Source organism: Pyrgilauda ruficollis, unplaced genomic scaffold (genome assembly GCF_017590135.1).
Source record: "Pyrgilauda ruficollis isolate IOZ18807 unplaced genomic scaffold, ASM1759013v1 scaffold5, whole genome shotgun sequence".
NCBI lineage: Eukaryota > Metazoa > Chordata > Aves > Passeriformes > Passeridae > Pyrgilauda > Pyrgilauda ruficollis.
Genome location: NW_024526599.1, coordinates 11,781,954 through 11,808,866, shown reverse-complemented (window position 1 = coordinate 11,808,866; position 26,913 = coordinate 11,781,954). Strand labels below are relative to the sequence as shown.

At 36.2% G+C, this 26,913-nt stretch overlaps 1 protein-coding gene across 2 annotated transcripts; it reads left to right on the top strand.

Annotated features, from left to right (window-relative positions):
- Nucleotides 1–26,363, top strand: HPGD (15-hydroxyprostaglandin dehydrogenase). Of its 2 annotated transcripts, XM_041480167.1 has the most exons (7): nucleotides 1–491; nucleotides 661–784; nucleotides 4,833–4,939; nucleotides 15,979–16,075; nucleotides 22,102–22,178; nucleotides 24,177–24,340; nucleotides 25,405–26,363. In XM_041480167.1, the coding sequence occupies exons 1-7, from the start codon at nucleotides 399–401 to the stop codon at nucleotides 25,541–25,543; spliced, it is 801 nt and encodes a 266-aa protein (XP_041336101.1). In that variant the 5' UTR covers nucleotides 1–398; the 3' UTR covers nucleotides 25,544–26,363. The 2 variants fall into 2 exon arrangements, with proteins under 2 accessions (XP_041336101.1, XP_041336102.1); XM_041480168.1 differs by lacking the exons at nucleotides 1–491; nucleotides 661–784; nucleotides 4,833–4,939 and adding an exon at nucleotides 4,991–5,054.
- The last annotated feature ends 550 nt before the right edge of the window (nucleotides 26,364–26,913 follow it).

Below are 26,913 nucleotides of genomic sequence, written 5' to 3'. Positions count from 1 at the left end.
CTCCACCGAGCGGAGCTGTAGCTGCCCTGGGACCCTTTCTCCGGGGGACACCGCGAGTCTATCCTCTCCGGAAAGCCTCGGGGTGGGAAGAAGGGGATGAAGCTGGTCTTCACTCTGGCTCTTGCTCTCCAGAGTTCATCCAGACACTCGGGAGGACGATTTAATGACCCGCTCCGCCCCTGCTTCCCCCCGCCCAGGCAGCTCCGGGAGGCTCTCGGTCACACGAGTGGGGAGTGGGGGGGAATGAGCCGCGGCGGCGGCGGCTGCAGGAGGAGGAGGAGGGCAGGAGGGAGGGCAGGAGGGAGGGCACGAAGGAGGGAGAAAGGAAACCGGGCAGGTGACACCTCGCTGGGTTGCTCCGGCTCGGCGGGCGCGGAGCGGGCGGCAGCAGCGCGGCCATGCACGTCAATGGGAAGGTGGCTCTGGTCACCGGCGGGGCGCAGGGCATCGGCCGGGCTTTCGTCCAGGCGCTGCTGGGCAAGGGCGCCAAGGTAAGTCCCGGGAAGAGCGTCCTCCCTTTCCCTCCTCTCTGCCTGCAGCCAGCACCCGCGGGCCGGGGGTGGTAGCAGCCCCCGGAGCTCGGCTCGGCTCAGTAGACGACCTGTCCGTCTGTCCATCCGCCCTCCCGCCAGCCACTCATTTTCCTCCTGCCCCGCTTAGGTAGCCCTGCTGGACCGCAACTCCGAAGCCGGAGAGGAGAGCAAGGCGGCCCTGGACGAGCAGTTCGAAGCGCAGAGGACGCTGTTCATCCAGTGCGACGTGACGGATCAGGAGCAGCTGAAAGGTAGGAGGTGAAGGCTGAGCGCTGCCCCGGGCTGCAGCACCGGCAAGCGCTCCGCGGAGAGAGCTCTGCGGGACAGCCTGCTCCCGATCACTTCTGGCACTGACCCAAAAACAATTTGTTCCTGAACCTGCAGATGTGAAATATTGCTACCAGCATTACTACCACAATTTCACTTTGTTCCTTGGCACATCAGAAAGAAAAGCCAAAGTCATTTCCATTGTGTTGTCTGTAATATTTTTGCATGAAAGCCTCTGCAGAAGATAATTGCTATTTTATGAGTAATATATATAAACTTTAAAGCTCAGACTTGCTTTTTATGAGGTTTCAGTAGAGATTCCAAGCTGCATTCCCTCGTCACAGGAGTAATAAATTCTGTTCTGGGTTGCAGTGCTCTTTACATACAGCGCACTTACTTTCATGGTGTGCTGCCACAGCTGAAAGAAGAACTGGCAAAAACTGGCATGCTACTTCATCATGGGGTTAACTATAGGGTGATAACATTTCACACACATTTTGCAGATGCATGAAATGGAAGCAGCTCCCTTCATGAATGATTTGCATTTCTGTTTTCACTTCGTGGATAAACAGTGTTCCCTACTGAGTATCATATAACGTTGATGTACCTTCACAATATTTCATAACAGGCACATCACTTCATCAAAGTTTCATTATTAAATGGTACATTCATAGGCAGTGACTCAGATTCAGATTTTGACATCTCTTTTGTCAGTGCCCTTTCCCCAGATTCATTTCTGCCATGCTAGATGTGAACAGTTTTGGTCTGTTTTCATTCATTACACTTCACTGGTCCTTTCTCAACAGTGATCATTGAGCATAGCCATTTCAGAAAACATTGCTGCTATTCCAGAATTCAGCCGTACTGTCCACTGTTCCAAGATAGCATGATTATTCCTAGTTCTATAGCTTTACATTGTTTATTTTTAAGAAAGATGCTGTACTTTAAATCTGGGATCTGCTGTAATCAGCTAAGTTTTTATCAGTCAGGTTGATGATTGACTTTTTCTCCAAGTGGGAGGAGTAAGGAGCAAGAAAAAGCATCCTAGGGGTAGGAATAACATGCGCTGCTGTGTGGGTGTTACCTCAGTGTGCCTTGTCTCCCACAACTCCTCCTTTCTTTAGTGCCAGGCGAGTGCAGGACCAACAGGGTGTGAACCAGGAGCTGGAGTGAGTAGGACAGGTCAGCAAGGGAGTTTTTGGAACCACGTTAGTAGGAAAAAAGCAATCAGAGTAAAATTGGAAATGGTTCTTGCAAAGAAAAGAGCAAGAACAGGAGGCTGCTGCTGCTAATGCCTCTCCCATCATTGCATTGATTCTGCTGCAGGTTTCTTACCTTAGATTTGCAATCATGTCTCACAATTCTTTAGGGATTCTGAGCTGGTTTTGGTGTTGTTTTTTTTTTTTTTTTTTTTTTTGTTGTTGTTGTTGTTGTTGTTGTTGTTGTTGTTGTTGTTGTTGTTGTTGTTGTTGTTGTTGTTGTTGTTGTTGTTGTTGTTGTTGTTGTTGTTGTTGTTTTTAACAGTTTTATTTTTCATATTTTTCCACTTGCAATTGTAAGCTACTACTTCACAAATTTAGATTAATTTCACATTTAGGGTTTAAAGAGGGTTCACATGAATCAAGTCCTGTACTTTATGTTAAAGGTCATGTGTGTGAATGGAGTTCCTCTTTTTTTTTAACTTTAGCCCTTACAGTAGGAAGAAAGTCCCAATACTAGAACTAATGTTTCTAAGTATGTGAGGCTTATGGGCAAGAAATCACTGGCTTAATCTACTTTAAAGTCTTGCCTGTACATTTTTCTCTGGTGGTTCTTTCACCTAATTCCCCCCCCCTCCACCCCAAAATCTTCTATCTCATCCCACTTTTGAAAAATCACCATACTTACAATTGCCTTCCAGGGACATTTAAGAAACTCGCATATAACTGGTGTTTGTGCTGACTTTGCATTATTTTTCTTACCTTTCCTTTAAAACAGATCCTTCTCTTAATTTTTCCTTTCCCACTCAATATTTCAAACATCTGCTTTTAATTTTTTATGGTTCCATAAGCAGTAATTAATGTGCAATGCAAACACAGAATTATTCTACGTTTGAAGAGGGAAGAATAAATCAGGTTATACTGATGTGTAGGTGACAACTTCATTAAGAATTTACAAGAAGATTCTTCTTTTTGTGGATAGGTGATAGATGGGATTATTGTAGGCAGGTAAACTTTTACCAGGAATATTCCAAACACAGATATGCAAAAACATTTGGTCTTTTCTCAATATGTAAAACTGAAAATTACAATTAGTCAAGTCTGTGTAAATTTAATTAAAAAATCATTGGCAAAATAACTATTATCCATGGTGGTTTTTGAAGATTCAAATTCTTATTAGAATCTTCAAAAACATCTAGTTTAGGAAAGATGTTATTTAGAGAAGCCTTAAAAGGGAATTAGCCAGTTTCCAATATTTGGAAGATAAATAAGGAACTAAATTGTATTTATTTTACTCATTTGAAATAAGTTAAATACTCACTTCTGCTTTTAATAAAGCCAAAGGTTTTCATTTGCCCTTGCTGACACAGAATTAGAAAGACAAGTGACTGAAGAGTTGAGAAATCAGAGAATGAATTGGCAACAAACATAAGGGGAAAAAAAAAGCAGACAGACCAAACCAGAAGATTTATTAATATTACAATATTCTAGTATAGAATAAGAATATTAGAAAAATCTGTACAATAAAGGCAGTTGGACAAATAAAACCTGTCCCATCAGCTACCCAGCTCTTGTTTTGATCACAAAATGATGACTATGATGGACATGAAGCACTGAGGTAAAGAAAAGGCCGGTGCAGGAAAAGCTGTGTAAACCCCTGAAACTGCTGCAGAAAAAGGTAGATGTCTGAAAGCTGATGCTATGCACCTGATAGACATGAAGGGCCAAGCACTAAGGATCAGAGAAGGAAGATGCTCCTGGGATTACCTTTCAGTGAAGTAATTTCATCAAGGCCTACCAAGCATAATTTTGATATACCTGAAATACTGTTTGAGTCAAATACCAAACAATATTCTTTAAAATAATATTGGGGAGGTGGTGTCTTGGTTTAATAGTAGTAAATATTTAGTGACAAGGAACAATATTTGGAGGGGAAAACAAGTTATGTATATATGCATATCAGAAAATGTCCTCAGTCCTGGAACATCTTAGTCTGGAATGAACATCTGGAAGTCATCTCATCCATCTTGTCAAAGCAGAGCCAGGCTTGAGAAGTTTGTTCCTCGTTATGACATCATCATGTTTTTCTATATACATCTTTATCTCAGTTCTAACACTGTCACCTGGGAAAACACAATGTCATTGTGGAAGTTTCCCAGTTCTCATTTTGAAATTCTTTGGAAGACAGGTCACTATTTTTATCCTCAGAAAAAAAAAAAAAAGGAAGATTTGAATTTGAGAAACACATTATTAAATTTGCTTGACAAATAGGATATATAACAACTTATCCATAAATAGATATATCTAAACAAGAATTGTGATTCATTATTTGTAGTTGAAATATTCATGTCAGTTACTATTAAATAAAATCTGTACTCTTAGGCTAAATTTGGACTGAATGAAGAAAATTTTTCTGAACACTTGAAGTTTTCGTTTTTCATTCAAAACAGATGGTGTCAAATCTTGACTTTACTAGCTATACCAAACTGCTACAGATCAAGCTATAAATGCTTAATTTATATAATTGGGGTGCCAAACATCCTATCTAACACAAAATGTATAAGTGCTAAGAACTTACATCTCCTGTTATCAGACATTATCAAACTGAATGAAAAGTCAATGACATTAACGTAATCCTTCCACTTTCCCTAAACATACCTAATGTTGGTGCATGTTAGATAAAGTATTTAATTGCATGTTGCTCACTAATGTTTAAGAAAATAATGAAGACATTTTGGTATACTAATAAACCATTAACTTTTATGTATGCATTGTATTTTTATATCTTACTTTCCAAAGTTCTAAGAAATGTCCCTCTTGGATCTTACTATAGGTGCTTTTAAAAAAGTAATTGAACATTTTGGAAGGCTTGATATTGTGGTTAATAATGCTGGAGTGAACAATGAGAAGGACTGGGAAAGCACTATACAAATTAACTTGGTAAGCATTATCTCTTTTGTCCTGTCTATATTTCAGTATTTAATGTTGGAATACAGTTAATAGCCTGTGGCTTGTACAGATTTTGCCAGATGACAGAACATTAATTATTGGATTGGTAAGTGCAGCTATTGAAACAATCACCACATAACTGAGTGTGTGTTGGGTCCTTAAATTGTCTATCCAAGACATACAGCACTGTGTAGAGGTGCCCAGATTATCTATCACCAGACAACATTCCTTTCCTAGAAAATCTAATTATTTCCCCAACAGGTGTAAGAATTGACTGCCCAAGGCAGTAGAGCTGTATCTACAGTAGGCCAGTCTATTTATATGAATGTTTTAGAACTTTTTAGTTACTTGTGAGGCTCAGCTGGCCTGCATTTGAGTTTCCATTTGTTGATGCTAAAAGTAAATTTGTTCAGCCAAGACCTCCACACTTTCCTCACTACACATGGGAGCATATTATTGGAGTTTTAATATAGGCCACTGCACCATCATCACTGGTAGGAGCACACTACTTAAGGGCACTTAGTCCCTAAAATCCAGTACATTCAACAAACCTGTAAAATTAATTTTCAAACAAACTGTTGCCACTTATTTGATATTATCTGGTATCTCATCAGATGAAACCACAATATCTGTTTCTCAACTGAAAAGTTTTTAATTTCAAGTATGCCTGTAGGACATCAAAGCTCCAAGGAATGACCTTTATAGCATTAATAGAATTTCTAGGTTAATGAAATTCAGCTTGTAATCTACCATCTGTGAAGTCCTAATTCAATGGTCAAATCACCCTATGATCTTACTTACTGCAAAGGAAGTAGCAAAAGGAAGCTTTGAAGAGTAAAATGTGGAGTTTTGTCATTTGAAATTTGTTGTGCAGCAAGAAAGCTCAGAATATGAAAATTAGGTGTGTTTTTGTCAAAAATTTTAAGGACAAAGACACCCATCTTTGAATCCTAATGCCTCCAAAAAAACAAATGAACAAAATAACTCCAGGACAAATAACACAAGCTGTATATGAGAAAAGTTACAGAAAAATTAATGTGAAAATTGGTATATGAAAAAAAAATTGTTTTGTAATTCCTTTGTCTTGATTTTTTTATATCTATTCCTTACGTATTTGTCAAGATTTAAGTACATCTATTTCTTTCTCTTTATTTAATTTCTAAAATCTTCCAAAAAGGTAAACATTAGGAAACTTTATATTGTGAAGTAACAGTAGTTTGTCATCCTCAGCAATAGGAAACATCTGTTATCTCTTAGTACAGATCCATTGAATGTAAAAGAAGACTGCATTTTAGATTACTTATTTGTCTTTACTTTTTTGCCTGGTTTTAACACAAGATATAAGTTAATGTAGGCAGCCATCCACCTGTCAAATTTGCAAGCACAGATAATTAGTCATCACTGGAAATACTGAAGTGCATGTGAGTGATATGTTTGACTGTGATGCTTGCTGTCAAGGTAAATATCCTCACTTAGAGTGATAATTTTTCAATGTCAAGAGCTTCAAACAAAAGATGTTGAGAACCTCCTCTTACTACATTGCAGAAGACACCAAGTTGGGTGGGGGTTTTATCTGCTGAGGGGCCAGAAGGCTCTGTAGATCTGAACAGGCTGGATTGATGGGCCAAGTCCAATTGTCTGAGCTGCAATAAGGTGAAGTGCTGAGTCCTGCACTTTGGTCACAACAACACACATCGCTGCAGGCTTGGGGCAGAGTGGCTGAAAGGTGCCCATTGGGAAATGACCTGGGGGTGCAGGTCAACAGCAGCTGAACGTGAGCCAGCAATGCCCAGGTGGTCAGGAAGGCCAATGGCATCCTGGCCTGTATCAGCAATGGTGTGGCCAGTGGGACCAGGGCAGGGATTGTCTCTCTGTGCTCAGCACTGGTGAGACTGCACCTGAAATCCCATGTTCAGTTTTGGGCCCCTCACTACACGAAAGGCATTGAGGTGCTGCAGCGTGCCCAGAAAAGGGCAACAGAGTAGTGAAGGGTCTTCTGAAGAGCAGCTGAGGAAGATGGGGTTGTTTAACCTCGAGAAAAGGAGGCTCAGAGGAGCCTTATCACCCTCTACAATCAACTGAATGGAGGTTGTAATGAGGAGGGGGACAGCCTCCTCTTCCAGGTAAGAAGTGATAGGACTAGAGAAAATGGTCAGAAGTGCTGGGGGAGGTTTAGATTGGATATGAGGAGAGATTGCTTCACCAAAAGGGTTATCAAGCACTGGAACAGGCTGCCCAGTGAAGTGGCTGACTCACCATCCCTGGAGGTATTTAAAAGGCCTATTAAAGTGGTGCTTAGGGTTATGGTTTAGTGGTGGATTTGGCAGTGCTGGGCTAAGAGTTGTGTTTGATGATTTTAAAGGTCTTTTCCAATCTAAACAATTCCATGATTCTATTTTTCTTTTTTCTTATTATAAGTAATTGAGCAGAAGCAGACCATAAGTGGTCTCAAGTAGCAGAAAATTTGAAATCCAAGTCTTAGAAACCTACATGCTTAACTATCATGTTAGTCCCCTATTTTTTTTTTCCTAAGGGAATATTATATAGTCCATGCATTATTATACATGTAAGTTCACCATAAATGTCCTAATGACCTAATACACAGTTGAATATTGAAAATTTTCATAAATAAGTGGTGGTGACTGAGAGAAGATGTAAAATGATCAGAGTAGAAGTACAGTTATGTGGGTTAAATCAAAGCCGCGCTAAGATCCAAATATCTCCATTCACCCATTGATTTGATTATTCGTTCCCTTTCTAACACTGAGTCAACTAACTAGCTTATCTCCATAAGCATTTCTATCTAGTCACTGTAATTTCTGTAAAACAAGATATAACACTTTGTACTTCTTTTTGGTTTTTTATTTTTTTTTTTTTTTTATTTAAAAAAAAAAAAAAAAAAAAAAAAAAAAAAAAAGCTGAAAGCTGATGCATGTAATATCTTCTATGGGTTGGTTCTATAAAATGTTTTTCTCTTTCTTGTAGAAAGGAGCAAAATATATATGAAATACATTCTTTTAAAATGTCTAGATTTCCATCTTGTAGGATAGTTTAAATATTCTTTGTTTTGTTCCTAAGAACAGAAATAGCTTCTATAGCCACACAGTGTGATACACGTTATGCACATTTTTTTTTTATTTCAAAAGGGAAAAACAAAATCTACATGCCAGTCGTTGTCTTAGTGATTTAATTTATATATTGATATAACAAATATTCCCTGCCCCAGTTTAAAGTACAAAGTACAAAAGTGGAGCAGTACAGAGCAAGATAAATCAGAACAAACACATCTGGGGTGTGTTCTTTATGGCTAAAACAGTTCACAGAACCGGTTGGTCTTCGGAACATTTTTATAGGAGTGTAAGGGAGTTTTCTGATAGAACTACTTGAGAAGGCATGAAGAAGAAAGATTCAAAAAGTGGGACTTAATTTGGAAGGAAAATTGAGTAAAATGCAATTCCTACCGGGTCCGTTACAGTTTCCTGAGAGCAAGGAAAGGCAACCTGGTAAAGCCGGGGGGGGGGGGGGTAGGAGGGAGTACTGACTACTAAAATGATATTTCTATTGCAGTGCTTTCCACTATTTTGCTACATTTTGTGCTAAACATCCATATTTTCATTACTTTATTAATACATCTATTTTTTTTAAGTATTCCAGCAATGCCATCTGTTCAAAAGGGGGGGGGGGGGGGGGTGTAGGAGGGAGTACTGACTACTAAAATGATATTTCTATTGCAGTGCTTTCCACTATTTTGCTACATTTTGTGCTAAACATCCATATTTTCATTACTTTATTAATACATCTATTTTTTTTAAGTATTCCAGCAATGCCATCTGTTCCTCACCTCAAAACTCCAAATCGCATGGTGTTTATTGATTGGTATCATGGTGTTTACTTGATTGGTATCAGCTTGGTCATCAGAGGCTTCAACAAGTGATACTCATACAAGGGTACACTCTTGTTATTATGGCACATAAAAAAATGAACTTGGCAACCATACAGGAATTCCATTTTAAAGAGCTATTACTAGTGTAGTTTCAGCCGTCTGTCACACACGCATATTTGTGCAGAGAGTAGCATAAGAGTGTGTGACACATAAATTCTTATTAAGGGCCCTACCTACAATCCTCCATCATGACAGTGTTTATTGCATTCATAAAAATTTTTACCTAAGGGGTCCAGAAACTTTATAATCTGACTTTTTTTATTCTTCAAATCCCTAAAGCAAAAAAAGGCCCCACATCTGTATGAGCCTTGAACATGTATGTTGTTTAAACACAACTGGGTGTTCCAAGAAGCTTCAATAATTTTATCTTATGTTGATGTGGCTTTCTGGAACCACTGTAATTAAAGTGGCCACTATAATTACAGTGTCTTTTGTCATTACAAATGCACTTAGCACATTTTATACTAAAGACAATCCCCCCAAATTACCCACAGGTTCTCTTTTTATGCTCATGTCAGAGGTTTCTGAAAACTGACATAGATTGCAGTATAGAGTTAAATGTAGCAGTACTGGTATCACCAGTGCTTACATTTTAAATATTACCTGAATCAAAAGTTTAGAAGTACTTTGTGGCATTTTGACCACCTTTCAGTTTTATTATGACAAAAAATTAATTTTGTATATATATTTAAACCAATTCCCTAAATCAAATTATGAAAAAATTTGAAAGTAAACTCACAACCATCTCCTGTTTATGTGATAATGTTGCAGTTTTAACACATTCTGGCAAAACTTTAAATTTCAGGCCAGAACCTGGGCACATCAAAACATCCCAATCATATGGGATTCAATTATTTAAGTGTTGTCCAGAAGTAAGTAGAATTCAAATGCACACATAAAGTTTCTTCAGGTCTTATTCTTCATTACTTGGCAAAGTGTAGAAATATGCAACAATTCCAAATTTTTACATTTTTCACAAGTTTGCACAATTTATTTCCATAAGTGACAGAAGTAAAAAATTTCCATGAATTTAGAAAAGTCCTTTACTAAAAAGAAGTCTACCAACATCATGGTTTGTCCCTGCAAAATACTTAAATTGGAACTGCAGAGAAGATAATGCACCACTGTATATTTATATGTGACTCCTTTCAATATGGCTCATGGTTCCAGAAACTAGCATACCTTACAAAATCATTGTTTGCTTATCAGTAAGGACCTATTTCTCAGAAGCCAATTAATGTTTCAGCAGAAGACAGAAGGGTAACCAAGCAAACATCAGAAGTGATTCATTGAATTTATTTTTGTGACAACGGCATCATGATCATCACAAGGCTGTTCCATAGGAGAAATGAGAAGGACTGCACTTTCATCCCAAAGTAATGTAATCTGGACACATAGCTAGATTCAGCAGCTGGAAATAACCACTAGGTCCCACAACAGAGACAAAGGCAAGCACCATTTCTCAGTGCCAGCAACAGAGAAACAAACCAAAACAAGCAGTGCTATATGTAGCAGATGAAATAGCATAGGTGACTGGATTGCTGACAACCAGTGGCTACCTCAGTGGTTTACTTGCCTATTCTTCAGCATAATTTGATGTCAGAAGACTGAGTGTCTAAGAGGAGATGTGGCCAAAAAATGAGAAGTGACACTTCCCTTGAAATTAGTAGCACAAGGATCAATCCTCTAAGTACATAAAGAAGCCTATAGGTATAATTATTTCTGCTGTTTATATTGTACTAGGAAGGACACAGTTACTTACCTTAATAGCACAATAAGTCAATGAATTTTTTAGCTTATGGTTTTAATGTATGCTTACAGTAACCAGTGTTGAAATATAATGAAAAGCAAAGGTTTCAAACTAAGAACATAATACCAGCTATCAAAATGGAATACTGTGCCAATGTCTTTCAGGAATGTGGAGGTGTATTGAATGGGGGGAGGGAAGTGAAGGAATCTGACCATAAAAAACTGAAGCATAGTGTTTCATTCCCACCTTGTAAAAGAGCTATTGATTTGTAGCAAATTATCTAATCCTGCAATATATTCCTTTCTCCTTTCTGCCTCTTCCTTTCTAGACTTCTTGTTTTCCACATTTTGAGTTGGAAATTCATACTCAAGAGCTTAAAATTTAATTTCTTAAAACAATCAAACTAACTTATACATAGGAATGCCAAGGAACTTGCATGCTTGCTCCAACTTGTCTACATCCTAGAAAATCTACATTAAAAAAAATTAGTCCCAACTTCCTGTCCAACAGCAAAATGCTAAAATTTTCCATTGATATCACAATCAGCACTTTACTTTCAGAATTTTGAAGTTCATCTTACACAGTTCACAAAGTACTTTTAAATGTTTCCTTATAGATAGTCATTGATTTACAACATCACTCTATGAAAGGTAAATGATCTTGGGTCAAATTCCAGCTCTGTGCTAACCTGCTTTATGAAACCACAAGTTGGTGGCTCTTGCATTTTTGTTCAGTACCCCTAGCACTGAACTATCTTAGTTCAGGAACCTACATAAAGTGTTAGGATTGATTACTATTTTGTTTTCTCAAAGGAATTCATATTACCATATCACCTTGATATCAATATAGTGCTCATCTTCAGCACTGAAGATGCTGATGTATTTTCTCAGCATGAAATACCAGATGTATCTGACAAGTGGTGGCAAGCAAAACCTTATTAAATAGGTGTGAGAAACTATGTCAGTTGGAACAGCTGCCCTGAAACACGAGGATAAAAAGCACCACGTACTTAGTTACTTTCAAAGCAAGTGTCACTTGAAAATGATGACGATTAATGATGTCCTGGACACCATCACCAAAAAAACACTTTTTTTTTTTTAATAGGTAAATCTAAAATTAAACACAAAGTATGAAAACTGACAGATATAATGTTTGAATACAAGAACATTGCACACATTGGCTGACATTGGTACCTAAAGGTGGAAAAAATTAATTAGTACCCTACTGAAGACTCTGAGCCTAATTAGAATCAGAGTTTTTATATATGATTTTTTTTAGAATGATAGAATAAAAGCTATACAAACAAAGGACATGTAGAAATGTGAAGAATCAAAGATTTTGTAAGTTTTAGTTCTGATTTTGACAGTGGCAACTAAATTGCTATTTAAGAAATTATTAATAAGTTACTGATTACTGATACGTTATTCTCAAAAGCAACTGCAAATATTTTGAGTATTTGCACAATTATTTTGCAATGTTTACCATGATGTCAGATACCATATTGGGTTTATTACTGTGTGATACTTCAGCATGTCTAATCTCCTCTAATTTAAATCTGTAGTTTATGTAATTAATGCTAGGACATATTCCCACACTCACTATAACTTTATTTAAAAGAATCCTAAATTTTCTGCCCACAGTTGAAGAGTAAAATTGCCTCTCTTGAGAGCACACTCAGACCTCCAGTGCACTTTAATTGCCTGCCCTCATTATGTGCTCTAGTAAAACACTGTATTTTGGTAAGAAAATAAACAGCAGTGTTGCTGAGATATCATATGATTGTCAACATCCAGAAGAACAGTTATTTAGATTATTTTCTGACTTCAAGGATACTAGTTTTCCATAGCCAGGATAAAAACAAAACAAAACAAAAAAAAAAAAAAAAAAAAAGGTAAGAGTCAGCTGCACCAATTTTTTATTTACCTGTGTTTAGTTACAAAGCTGACTACTTTGATACCCTTTGCTCTTGATATATTTATGAAAAACATACCTTGAGCTAAATGCAGTTGTAAACAAAGGAATCATAAAATCATAAAAAATTCTGCTCCAAAATGCTTTCCTGTACAAAGTCTCCCAGGATATTTTCATCTTAAGCTGAGTCAGACAATTTTTTTTTTTATTAGTTAATTTTAAATTTAACTTTCCCAGAATTTTTATTTAATAGATAATCTATAAATTATTGTTAGTTAAGAACCTGGAATTAACTTATTAGTCTTAAAAGTACTACTGGTGAACTGCACAACCTTAAAATACTTTTAGTTTCTTTCATTTAATTGAAAGGAAATGACAGGCATTTTCATCATAACCTAAAACCAAAAAACTGGGCTCAGAAAACACATAAATTTTGAGAGGACTGGAGAGAGGTGGATTCTTTCAAGAGAATGGGAAATCCAATAGAAGAAAAGTGCCATTGGTGAGAGTGCAGGCAAGTTCTTCTCACCCTGAGTATTTGGTTCAGAGTTTACCTGCAGAATAATTCTGTATTTTATCAGCCCAAACATCATAAATAGCCATTTGACCCAAGATCAGCCACACTCAGTGAGGTTTTTGCAAGGATCACAGGTAAGGATTACAAGGCTATAGCAGGTGTAAGGGGCAATATCCAGATGGAAGTCTGCATTTAACTTGAAGACCACCTTTCACAATGCCTTTATGTAAAGGAGAACATGTCTCCAGCCACTTGAAGAAGTACCAAGTTAATGGATTCCAGAGGGAGAAAAAGAACAATACAGTAATTTTGATTGGACAGCCAAGCTACCCACTTTTTTCTTGGTTTATAATTGTGGTTTGGCCAAGGACTCATCTGGCTCTATTATCTCTGAATTAGAAGGAATTGAAAAGCCTTCAAGGAGCCCCAAGCTACTTCCTTCTTCTACTGATTTATTTTCTCTAATCATCCTAAGTGGAATTCTCCTTTTCTGCTCAGCAGGCTGAGCCACGGCTCCAGGGCATGACAGGACTGCACCTGCTCTCCAAAGACACCATTAACCCCTTTCTTCCTCAAATATCTTCTGTACAGCCTCTCATAAATATATATATATATATATATTAGAAAACACACTCCACTCTTAAGTCCAAATCTAATTTTGGTTGAGGTGCCAGTAAGTTTATGTACAGAATAAGTAGATCTTATAGCAACACTACTGTACATTAACAATCTTGGTTTAAGTAAATTAAACTTACATGTGACAATCAACATTAAACAGCACTAGATCAACCTTTATAAGGACTCTGCTACTTTCCAGGACATGCAAGAGAAATCTGATTTAGTTTGGTATGCATCAAGATACTGAAGACAATTATTTGGAAAGTTTCTGTTAAAGCATTTAATCAACAGCATCCTTTTTAAATTAATCAAAATAATCTTAAAAAATGATATGTTAAACAAGACTTTCCAGGAAAAAAAATTCTTTAAGAAAAATTTTAAATATTATTTCAGAATTTTGAAATATTCATATTTTGTAGAGTTTTACACTATTCCAGGAAATAGATATTCTGAAAATATATTATTATAAAAATATCTCATTAAGTGCTGAAACTATAGAAAATGAGAAAAGCTGATTCATTCTCAAGATTCCAAAGCAATCTTGGTAATGAGGTCTCAGGTTGTTGTATCTCTGTCAATAGGCAGCCTCATGTTAATTGAAAAATGAACTAGTGATATTAATAAAGTAGGACATGCACTCTTCCAAATCTGATTCCTATTAAAACCAAAACAGCATGAAGGATAACTGAAAATTAATTAGAAGTACTACTTTATATTTTATAACATTCATGTCTAAAAATATCAGCTAATGAAAATGAAATATAATACCCATCTCAAGATTATTCCAATTTTGCTTTGGGAATTTAGATAGTGACAGAATAATAGTTAACATTCTGATTTTAAAAGCTTTTATCTTTCCCTCCCCCTCCAGTTTCTCTAGTCACTGTCCATTAGGTTTTAGGCAAATACAGATTCTTCACTGTGGTTTTTTTTTTTTAATGGGAAATTTCTGTCTCCATTATTCTGCAGACCTTCTCTGCTCAGAAATATTGAAATAATCATGCATACTTCACCTTTTGGACATCTTAGTTTATTTGGGTCAATAAATAGCAGTAAAGAGTCATAATGTTCAAATGAAGTTCTCATTTAAAAGCTGAAATAATATTTCCAAATACTAAAAGTGTGTCTCAATGTATTTGTCCATTTTAAGTAGAAATTATAAAGTAAATATGAAATTCTTGCAGAGAGATCAAAAAAATTGGTAAATAGTTATGGAACTCACTAATGCAGTAAATTTAGAGAAATTTACATTTCTCTAAAGTTATTATCTTCCACCAGGAACCATGTTTGGTGCCTTTTTCTTACTATTCATTTCACTCTCATGTAAAGTGACTTTTTGGAAGAAACTCTCTCATGATTCCCCAGCAGGCTGGTAACCCAAGGCTTGGTGTGTCTTCGGACATCTCACTTTAAAAGTCTGAAGCTCAGTGAGAGAAATCTCCGCAGAATTTCTGGCTGCAGTAGGGTTCAAAAACAGATGTTAAGGAATCAAGATGATACATACAGGTCTCAGAAAATTGTTTTTCCTTGAAGTTCTGTCTTAAAAAAAAATGTTTGTAAAAATCACAGCTAATATTATGCTAATAACATCTCACATCTCTTAGAATGCCTTTTTTACCTTCTCTGTATTTGCTTGTGTGGGCTAATGTTCATTTGAGAGGAATGGTAAAACTCCGGAACTTTAGTCAGAAAATAATACACATTTTTTAATATCTTGGGACCAGAATTATGTCAAGGTACTTAATCCTAAGAAGTGTGAATTTCTTTTGACTTGAGCCTAATGCAGTATTAAGTGTTAACGTTATCTTCAGATACAGTCAGTACATTTTTTATAATATAGAACAGGTTATCTCAACAAAAACAATGGGATTTAGATCAGTTCACCTGCCACTTATATTTTTATATAAGGTATGTGTTTCATCTATAAATTATTTACTTACTCTTTTTTTTCCATTTCCTTCATAGCTCTTATTTCACATTTCAATCTTTTAGTTTGTTTCTTTATCTCTTATTGAGAGAAATAAGTAAACTGCTATTACTTCTATCTATTGCAATTGTGCTTCTGAAGATATTGAGTTGTAATACTGTGGAGTGTCTCTGTGCTTAAAAACTTCAAAGTATAAATAAGATCACTGGTAAAGCAATACAGGTTCTAAGCACCACTATGAAAGTTTTCAGTTTGTAGAAGTACAATAGATAGTTTGAATAACATCAATAATTCAGTAAAATATTTTGAATAGTTTCAAATAATCTTTTGAGTATCTTCAATAATTCCTTCCTCTCTACACCAGACATCTGTGATCAGAGGAACCTACCTTGGCCTGGAATACATGAGAAAAGGAAATGGAGGTGATGGAGGAGTAATCATTAATATCTCATCCTTGGCAGGTGAGAAAATTTTCTGCACAAACAATTTCTGCTGGGTTTTCTTGTTAAGTAAATGAACCATACTGATCAATCTATCTTTTTTTTTTTCTTGTTATGGCCCTTTCCTGTTTATGAATATTTTGCACTGGTTTTCATCATAGCAATAGAAGGAATATCAAACAACCACAAATTTAATTTGCTTTTTTGAACACAATTCGATAGAAAAAAATCAGTAATTTTCCTAACATATCAGTCATGCATTTAAAATCTTGAGCCTGATGTAAATTCCTCCATTCATCTCCAGAGGAACACAAATGTAGGAACCTCTGAGGCTAGACTGTACCTAGTTTATTAACAAGGATTTTCACATACCCACTCTGTGTTCCAAGTCCTTTCTGCTGTGATCTACCTGTACTTGAGGAGCCATAAAATTAACACTCATATTTCACCAAGCTTAAGCAAGCATTTTCTTTGCTCACTACTTATCTATTCTATAACTGCATTTCAATTTATTGATATAAAAATAGAATTCTATGGATCCTACATCAGTTGGGGGTAATAGAATTCATTATATTCATAGATATACTCAGTGTTTCAGTGGCTGGGCTCCCAGCAAAAAAGCAAAGCGAGGGGGAAATGTACACGGAGAATGAAGTAACCTGACAACCCTCCTCAAAAATTTTGTGGGGTAGTACTTGCATTCTCTCTTTTTTGTTTGGAGAAGTTGTTCTAGCTGTTCTCTCTTTCTACTGTCAGACTGCCTGTGAAAAATAGTGCATATGCTACCTGACACTCAGTTTGTCAGAGGGGTTTTTTTGTGTCTGCAGATTACCAAATCCTACTCATTTCATTCCAGGATATTCCAATGTGTTTTACCAATGAAAAACCAGTTAAGATAGCACCAGCTATAGTTAACTGATTGTGCACAGGTGTGGTTGTTCTGAGTAGTTTAAGTTCTCCTGTAAACCTTGGCTTTTGTGATAAAAAGTCCAGTTCACCCTACTGGCATAATGCATATGGATCTTGAGGATCTGACTTAATGCATGCACGTATGTCCAAAGAGTGAGGGAGCCTTATTAAAAGACTCCATGCACCTTTAAGTCAGCATTTGTCATGCTGCCTGACACATTGCCTACTGACACCAGTAAGTTTATCTCTATAGGCTGAAATGGACATTGTATTGGGTCCAAATTAACCTGAAGGAAACTGCTGTTGCAGTGCAAGAGGTCATCAACACAAGTAAAATATTAAACATGTTCACAGAGACACCAATGCCCAAGGCACTGCTTAAGAAAGGGTGGGGCTAGCAAGTGGTTTGATTCCTTTTCTAACTGGTCTCAAATGAACACAAAATGATTTTGTTTTTAGGACCTAAAAGCTTGGCTGTTCTGTTTGTTAAGACAAACAGTTTCTTTGCTTTGTTTGGTTTTACATGGCTTGTGTTTAACAATACTTTCCAAGGTCATAAGGAAAAACACATTTTAAAAGCTAACATATACTAATTTTTATGCTTATTTACTTACTACTGTTTGTGCTTTGTAATTCTCCTTTCCAGTCTGAAGGTCTAAGTCCTGCAGTTTATTCCATATATGAAAGACAAACTTCCATTGGCTTGCTTAACATCCCCCTCAAGTGTTTTCTCAGAGCTGGCTTCTGTTGATCATTAAACTTCTGAGTGCTTTTGATCTCCACTGTCCAAGTTCTCTGGAAAATACAGACAGCAAACCTTCCTATGTCTTTTTCAGCAACAAGAAGAACTGTACATAGTGCTTATGTAAAATTCAATAGTACTTCCTTTGCACATTAATTAGCTACATTAATATTAATCAGTACATCACCGTGGGAATTTTGCCGGTGATTTGGACTAGGGACAGAATCAAGCCTTACAGTTTATTACATTTCCAAACATCCATGGTAGTACCGAAATTATTTCTGTGAAGTGGATGCTTAAAAGTGTTAACTTGGCTGGATCACAGCCAAAGCCTGTCCATCCTCTAATGAGTCTTCCTTTCTTTAGTCTTGACCCAGACAGGACTTAAAAGAGGGAGAGAAATATGTGATCACATGCAGCAGGCACTCAACTATGTCTCAAAGATACAAAATTTAATTTTATTTGATTTGTGCATTCCTATCAAGAAGAAGAAATTCTGTGAAACTGAGATGAGAAATGTGGTTTACTTCAAATTTGGCTCCATAAAAAACAATTTCAATGATTGCAGGTTTTTGCATTGGAATAGACTTAATTTTCAAATTCAAATAATAAAATGTTCTAAAATTTCTTCCATAGTAAGCTACAGATGGTACCTTTAATTGCATTTAATGGAATAGTTAAAAGCAACAGAGAAAGCATAAAAAAACCAAATTTAACTCAAGAGGCTGTTTAAATTATTAAACTTAACATGTTTTTTTACCTTGTAGTGGCTGGTAGCTGTACCCTTTTTGCAAAGGGTAAAAGAGCAAAAGGAATTCAAGTATGGCACACACTTTTGCTTTGATGACTTTCATATTTTGAAGAAGGTTTTCTGAGAAAATGAATTTGTATCTGTCTATTTTAGCAGACGAAAAAAAAGTCAGAGGTTTTACAGAGGGATTAAAAAATGTTACAATTTTTTAGTGTAGCATCATGCTACTTTTTTGAGAGGCTGTTCAATGTGTAGTGAATCTGGATACCTTTCTGCTGCACAGCCATATCGATTCGATTGCACTGAACTTCAAACATTCTGATTCCTCTAAGAGCTGGATTGTCTTCCTTTTATTGAAAGCTTCAGCCACGAGAAATACTTAAAGTACCTGTCACAGCAAACAAGCTTTTTTAGGACCAGATCGTGTATGTATTACAAGAACAAAACTAAGCATATGGTTACTTCACCAAGCAAGGACTCTGTCACAGGGATACAGGGGACCAGAAGTGTCAATGGCTGTACAACTGAGGCCTTCACTTCAGCATCATGACAGAGCTTCTGGTCCCTCCCCTTTGTGAAAAGCAAAATGCGCAGCAGAATCTGCCAGAATGAGGTTAACAAGAATTAGAAGCTATTCTCTTCAGACTTCACTATCAAAAAAAAAAAAAAACCATAGAAATGGCACAGCTTAGAATTTTTTGCTAGGATTTCTGTTGCACCTTTGTTTTGGCACTCAGGAAGGCTAAAATGATATCATGGGGGCTTGCAGAGAGAAAACCAGAAAGGCCAAAGTGCCTCTTAAAACTGAAAAGGCTAATAAATCTTATTCAAAGAAAGGAACTTACTCAAATCTCTGAGGGCAACATGTTCAGTGGGAGAGCATAACTGGGGAAAAATGCTTAATTCTGTTTTTATCAAAGTTCTTTCATTTCATCAAAGTGGAATGGAAGGAAATACAGGTTTCAGCAAAGCCTACTGATACAATTCACACTTGTTAATAGAATTCTCTACCTCCAGTATTAATTTCTCAGGATGTGATTTTTGAAACTATTAACCATGATAAATAAGGAGTTCTGCTGAGGCACCTGACACCATATCTTCAATGGTAGAGTGCTCTGTACACCAGCAAGGAGAGTAGCGTATAAACAAGGGCAAGAACTGTCTCTCTCAGCCTGCCAGGAACTGAGAAAAGTAGAACAGAGCAGTTAACACTGGAGCACAGGATTATTGTTGGTCTGCTTGAACTGGTTTTGGTAAACCAAAGAGCATCTTGAGTCATCACAAAGTCATTTCCAATTCACCATGCAGCAACATCTATAGAGAAAAACCTAGCCATAGCATCACCCCCCTCTTCCCTGTCTAACAGAGATTAAAACACAAATGTATCACTTTCCAGAAGTACACTGACCCATCACCTTCCATTTGAACACCCTCCTCTTCTTCTCCCCATTATTTTGTGCATAATGGTCTCTAGTCTGTTTCTCCATTCTGCTTTTCAGAAGATAATTAAATATTCATGGCAGCAGCAAATAGAATCCAGATTTTCTAACAAATGGATGCCCTAACTAATATGTTAGGAACTCATCTCTGCTCACTGGTTGAATAAATATGTGGGCAGAGCAGACTCAGTGTGACACAGTGGCTCGTCATAAAATACTTTAGGAGAGTCCCTGGGACACGCCACCAGCAGAGGCCCAGCTCTTCCTAGGGCGGGGAAGCGGCTCAGAGCTGGAAAGCCCTCACTGGGGTTCTGAGTACTGAACTCAGGAAAAGAAATGACACAGGACTGTTACTGTTTTATGTGAGGGGTTCTAGGACTAGTCTTAGATGCTTTATCCAAAAGTGAGATGATTTTTTCTTGGTTCTCTACTTCAGCAAAGATGAAATTTCAATTAAGAAAGAATTGGTTTTCCTAAAAAAAAAATAAAAATAAAATAAAACACTACTTGTTCCTCTCTTCCTGCCTAGTTATTCCTGCTGTCTTTGGCATTTAAGTAAGTCTTTGAACCTTATTCTGCTTCATTACTGAGCAGTGCCCTTCCTTTGTTTATTTCTTTACTTTGTTTCTCTTCCCTCTCAAGTAAAAGGTAATTTTTCTTACTATGTTTAAAAAATAAAAATATAATTACTTCTAAATTCTTCCTCTGTGTTTCCCTGTAGACTTTCTCTGTTTTATTTCTGTTAACCACAGCCTGATTAGAATTTCCTTTATTTGAAGCATGTAAAAGTACTTGAGAGTTTGGGTTTTTTAAAAATAGCATTGTATTATTTCTAATGTACCAATATTCCAGTGCTTCCAATAATCTGAAGAATGGTGATCACAAAAAGTCCACAAACAGAGGAATATTAAGCATTTGTTGTGATCACAACCCACAAGAGACAGTACAAGAGCCATTTCATAAATAGAGTTCTTAAGCAGAAGCATAACACATTAATCCAAGCTAAGCAAATAAATACAATTTTAAAAGAACAACCAGACAATAGGTTAAGTTCTTCATTTCCCAGTATTGAATGGGATCATCAAGGCAGTGTTTAAATCAAGATAAAACCTTGAAGCTGTCAGGTTGGTAATTAGAGCTTTGGGCTGTCTTATAAAGTTATTTCCATCAGACAAAATAGATCCCAGTGCAAAGAGCCCATGCAAGTCTGGCATATATAATTTTTCTGGCAAATCCATCCTTAGAGCTAAATAGTGAATTCTGCATCTCCACTGAGGTAAGTCACACCCCTTCTTGAAAGTATCACCTTAAGATCTGAAGTATGAAAGATTAAAAAAAAAATTGAGTTATTAATTTGGATTATTTCCATTAGAATCAAATATTAAGGCATTAAAATTACTATCCCATTTTATAATAGCACATTCAGGAAAACATTTTATCCTCTAGCTTTCAGACAGGCTGAAGTTTGCTATTCATAAGGGCCTAATTTTCAGGTGGAACTACAGCATCTATTTGGTCCAGTTCAGCTTTCATTGTATATTAGAAATTGTTGGCATAATTGGCAGAAATGAGTATGTGCTCATGGTCTGTTATTTCTTTTTGACCAGCTTTTTGCCATCAACTCAGTTTTACCAGCATTAAGTTCTTAGTTTTCTTCCAAAACCTCTGTTCTCTCTTCTTTCTCTACAATAAATAAAAATGTTGTGCTCTCCCACTTGGACCATAAAGGTTTACAGTGTTATCAGGAAATTTTTTTTTGCTTCTCCTATTCCCACATTTCCTCCCTGAACACACTGTAAATGATTGCAGGTATCCAGTTCACACATTAGATATCAAAGCCTACCTAAAAGACGTTACTCCTCAGTATACTTTAAATACTTTACTGATTCATAGATGCCTCAAAAATCCCATTCTTGAGTGTTTTCTTCCAGATTTGTCCTCTATTTTAAGTCATACTTCATAGATGCAACTTTTCCTTTTAAAAGTTATGCTTTTTTATTTCTCTTCTTTTGCCCGCACATTTTAATTCATCACTTTATTTCTTAACCTATCCCAGATTACAGAATATAATTTACAAATGCCTACTAATCCATTTTGTTGCATCTCTGACACGAGTTTTTTACACTGTAGACCTATACGTGTGTTTAAGGTAATCATAAAATAGGAATATGCCACATCTTCATTCAGCTGCCTTTTTATTTTAAAGGACTCATGCCTGCTGCATTCCAGCCTGTGTACTGTGCTACAAAGCACGGTGTCATTGGATTCACACGGTCCATAGCAGTAAGTATGCAGTGTCCAAAAGGGTGTCAGCAGCTCCTTGGGAACACACTTAGGTTTTTCATGTTCCTCCTCTATAGCCACACAACTGGAATTAATTTTCTGAAAGAAAACAAAGCGTGTGAAGCGGTGGGGGTTCCCTCCTTTCACAAAGGGAATCCGAATATGGAATAAGTGCAGCATCTGTGTGTTTATGACCCATTTGAGGTTTGGAGAGCATAGAAGAAAGATGTTGCAGAGTAATTTAAGAGTAATTTAAGTGAGAGGAGTCCAAAAGCAAAATTCTAATCCAAGTTTTAAAAATACTTTTTCAGAATCCTGTCCCAGTCATTTAAAATTTTGGTTTCCTTATTTCTAAGTCATATCAATTACTTTTTTATGATAAATAGGCACTGAAGTATAAAAGAGTTACTTGAACACATCATTATTCATTCTTACTGACTGTTAATACTCTGAAAAGAAAACATAACGCATTCAGGATGGGGCATGTAAGATGACCATATTATAAATTTCAGCCATCTAACTCCAAAACTTTCTAGTTAAATTTAACAAGCAGTGTAATAAAACAACTTGGAGGGAGAAAATACAATTACACTTTAATAGATTAATGTTAAAGATAATCTGCTTACATAAGATTTCCAGTCTTATTTCCAGAATTAAACACCTGAAATTACACTGTCAATTTAATTACATCAATTACACTCTATCCATATTTTATGTCCCCATCCCCACACAAATAGCTCCTTACTCAGGTTAACATAAGTAGAATAGTGTGGATAAGTGTTGCATATATCATATTAAACACATCAATAACATGAAACCTAGTTTTCCATTTTTTGTTTTCTCATTAGAAATATAAATGTCACCATGTAAGCCCAAAAGTAAATTAGAGAAATGCTGTCTTTAAGGAACATGAGAATGCCAAGGAAAAAAGAATAATAAACATAGTGAACTACAGTATAGTTACATAGTATATATACAGTATACAGGAAAGGCACTACAGCCTGGTGTTGGGCTGGTCTGATACCTTACATCTAGGGCTTCAGTTTCTTGTCTCCCCAGACCAAAACGGCAGGCTACCATGCCATGGAAATGACATGTGACTTAGATAATATCTGAAAGGAGTCAATTAAATGTTAAAATAAATAGAATACAGTGTTTAACAGTTATGGTTATTCTTGGATACATTGTGTGTAGTTCATTAGTTCTGTGCTTCTTCTAAGAAAGTTCATCCACCTCATCCAGTTCATCCAGTTCATTTGACTTGTACCTGGATGTTGATCAAACTTCTTTGCTACATTCATTTGGTAGAACCACAAACAAGGGCTCCTACCTCTCCCAGAACAACTTGTGCTTCTTTCTTGCATCATGTTCCTGAGCTATTTCCTGAAAAAAAATCGGTTCACAGGGACTTTCCAGTGGAGATGCTCACTGATAGATTTATAACTTGGCAGGAACAACAGAGCAAGTAGAAGGGTTTAGCATTACAGTTGTAGGGATAGAGAACATATCGTATTTCTGTTGATGTGAGGTAGGTGTCTTAATACAGTATCTTAAAGATTATTTTATTTATTTCAGAGTTTTCTTTTAATAAAAAAAAAAGCTTCTATAAAATAGGAAGCATACATTTGGGAGAACCTTTCTTGTTTTTTGCTTAGAAGAGTTGTGTCATCACCCCAGAATACTGTCAATGACATGCTAAAGAGCACTAAGAACAAAAGTATTAGGAAAAAAAAAAACAGCTTCATGGAAAGAGTTCTGATTTCTTGTAGAATTATTCTCCTAATAAAAGAAATGTGGGGTTGTTTCCCAGTAATCTAGTATGATCACTAGAGAAAATGTGCTTGAAACTTAGTTGTTAAAACAATCAGTAGTAACAAAATCTCCTTACTTAGCAAGGCTGAACAGTACTTTGTGGTAAATCTCATTCTTTGAAAATCTGCTTGCACAATACTGTCTTAAAATATTGATGACAAATGCCTACCCCTTTCTCTTTTTTAGTTAGCTGCTAACATGGACAACTACGGTGTGAGACTGAACACAATTTGTCCAGGATTTGTCAACACACCAATTCTTCAGTCAATAGATAAAGAAGAGAATATGGGACAATACTATTCATACAAGGATGAGATAAAAAATATGATGCAGTTCTATGGCGTGATGGAGTAAGTCAAGTCAGATATAATGCGGGTTTTGCACTTTGTTGATGAAGAACAAGGACACACTTTCAGCAAAATTAAACAAAAGGGAAATACTGCCTCAGATAAAAGACTATCAAATGCATTATCTGTATAGAAAGAAAAAAATGGCAGATATCTATTTTAAGAACACCACCTGCACAGTGATATATCCCTTTATGCATTCCCATTTCCCAGAAAAGTTCAAATCAAATTAGCAAGTTAAATATAGTTCTTTTAGTTTTTAATAGACTTTGGTGTTCCCTCATGAATTTGTTTAATCAAACTTGTTGTGAGATACTGTGAGATATAATTTGTACAGAATTTTCACAAAATTGTCAAGTGAACCAAGATAGAAATCAGACCACGAACTGACAAAGCTGGATTAAAAGCGCAAGAGCAGCCACAATGGATCAGATCAAAGAGTTACCTGGCCCATTGTGATCTTGCCAACAAAGGCCAAAAGCAGACAGCTTGGACAGACTGTGAGAACATGGCAAGCATAGTGATATTTTTAACACTTTCTTAGCTTCTTACAATTAGCTTCCAAGATGCTTCTGCACAAAGGAAATTGTATGACTGTGTTGTTTCACCTATATTTTTCTTTATGTAAAATATTTTGCACCTATTGACCCCAGCAAACTGCATGTGAAATTATCCTTTATGCTAATTTGTATATCAGCTCTGCTACAGAAGCAGGGTAAATCAACAGCAAAGAGCTGCAGAGGATTGTGTAAGGATTACTTCTGTCCATTTTCCTGACAGAGAAAACTTTGATAGGAAGCCCAGTGGCAGATGGATGTCCACAGGCATTTATCAGAAACTAGAGCAAACAAATGATGATTTGTAAAGCAGCCACTTTAGATGTATGTCCTGATTGAGGAGAATACATATCTCTCCTGAAACACTTATACCACCTCTGCTTTTCCTCAAAATAAATTTGTTCAAATGCCTTTCTTTTAAATTTTCAGATATATAAATTTACATTGAGTTTCTTGTCATTTTTATGTGTTCTATTATATCATAACTCTGAAATAACTTTTTTTTTTCAGCCCATCAATAATAGCTGAGGGATTGATAACAATAATTGAAGATGATACTCTAAATGGAGAAGTTATGAAGATCACAGCATCCCAAGGAATTCATTTTCACCAATATGGCCAAACACCTTTTACATCATCAAAGAGATAAAGAATTGTTTTGGGCTAATTACTTTTGGCTTTTCTTAAACAGAAAATTTTTTGAAAAGAGTAATTTAAGGAGAAAAAATATTAGTGTTGTTTCTAGATCAGTGACAGTGTTCAAATATTTGCATCCTGCTAACAAAGAGATAGATGAGAAAATCTGTTGTGGGAAGATGTTACCACACTTCTGATTCTGTAAGCAATAGTAACAGTATTTATTTAGTACAATAAACATACTGCTCTGAAGTCTTTTTTTTCATTCTGGTTGTTCTGATCTACACACTCCAAGCATAGTTTAGTTGATCTGACTTATTTTGTTATAATTCTTTTCACTGTCGTGCCTGCTTATTTACATCTTGAATTCTTCAGACCAGGAATTCAGTTCAGGAGTATAGATCACAAATGTAGCCATAAGGAGTTAAAAATTAACTTTCTCTTATGAAATGTTAAGTATGTGCAACTTAATATGTTTTATATCATATAAGGAAGTACAGATTTTTAACTTCTTGGATTTTAGATATTTATAAAGTATTTCAGAAATATTTTTTATTTTCTTTTATAGATATATATATATATGTGAATTTTCTGACTCTGTATATACAAAGATGAATATTTTGGCATTGATTGAAATGTCTGCTTGCCTATTAAATCTTATTTTCTAAATCTTTAATTCCTTGCCTACACTGAGTAAAATCTCAATTCAATCCTGAATAATCTGTTTTTTATCATGTTTTATACACTTGTCTTTTGGTTTCACAGTACAATTCTCAGATATAGCATGTCATATAGTAGTAATGAAAATAAAAATTGAGCTTCCTACCTCCTGAGCAGTACTGGACCTTCTGAATGCAGAGTAATCCTCAACTGTTATGCAAAAAATCTTCATATTACATGTGTTACATGCCTAACAAAAATAATTTTTTGCACGGTAATTTAATTAGGCTCATGGCATAAGAAGACTTAATAGCTCCTGGGAATGCTGGAAAGTTAATACTTACCCTTCTTAGGAGTACTGGCGTTAATTCCACTGATTTTTGTTACTGAAAGGTGGAAGGAAACATTAGTACCTACCTTCTGTGGAAGTCAGGGAGTAATCAGTCTGTTCAGGGAGAAGAAAAGAAACAGAAACACGTACTTTGAATTACTCATCCTTCTCCCAATGCCTGCATTTTGGGTATGTTAACACTATGTTTAAAGCCCATTTGGAAAGCGCACAGGATGCTGGTCACACCTTTAGCATCCCTGACGGCATCTGTATATGCCTCTGGATTAAAAACTACCTTCTGATTTGATAGTACTCATTTCTAAGTTTGTCTCATTAAACTAGAGCACTTCCCATGTGCAGAATACATGGCAGAATAGTGTAAAAGATGTGAT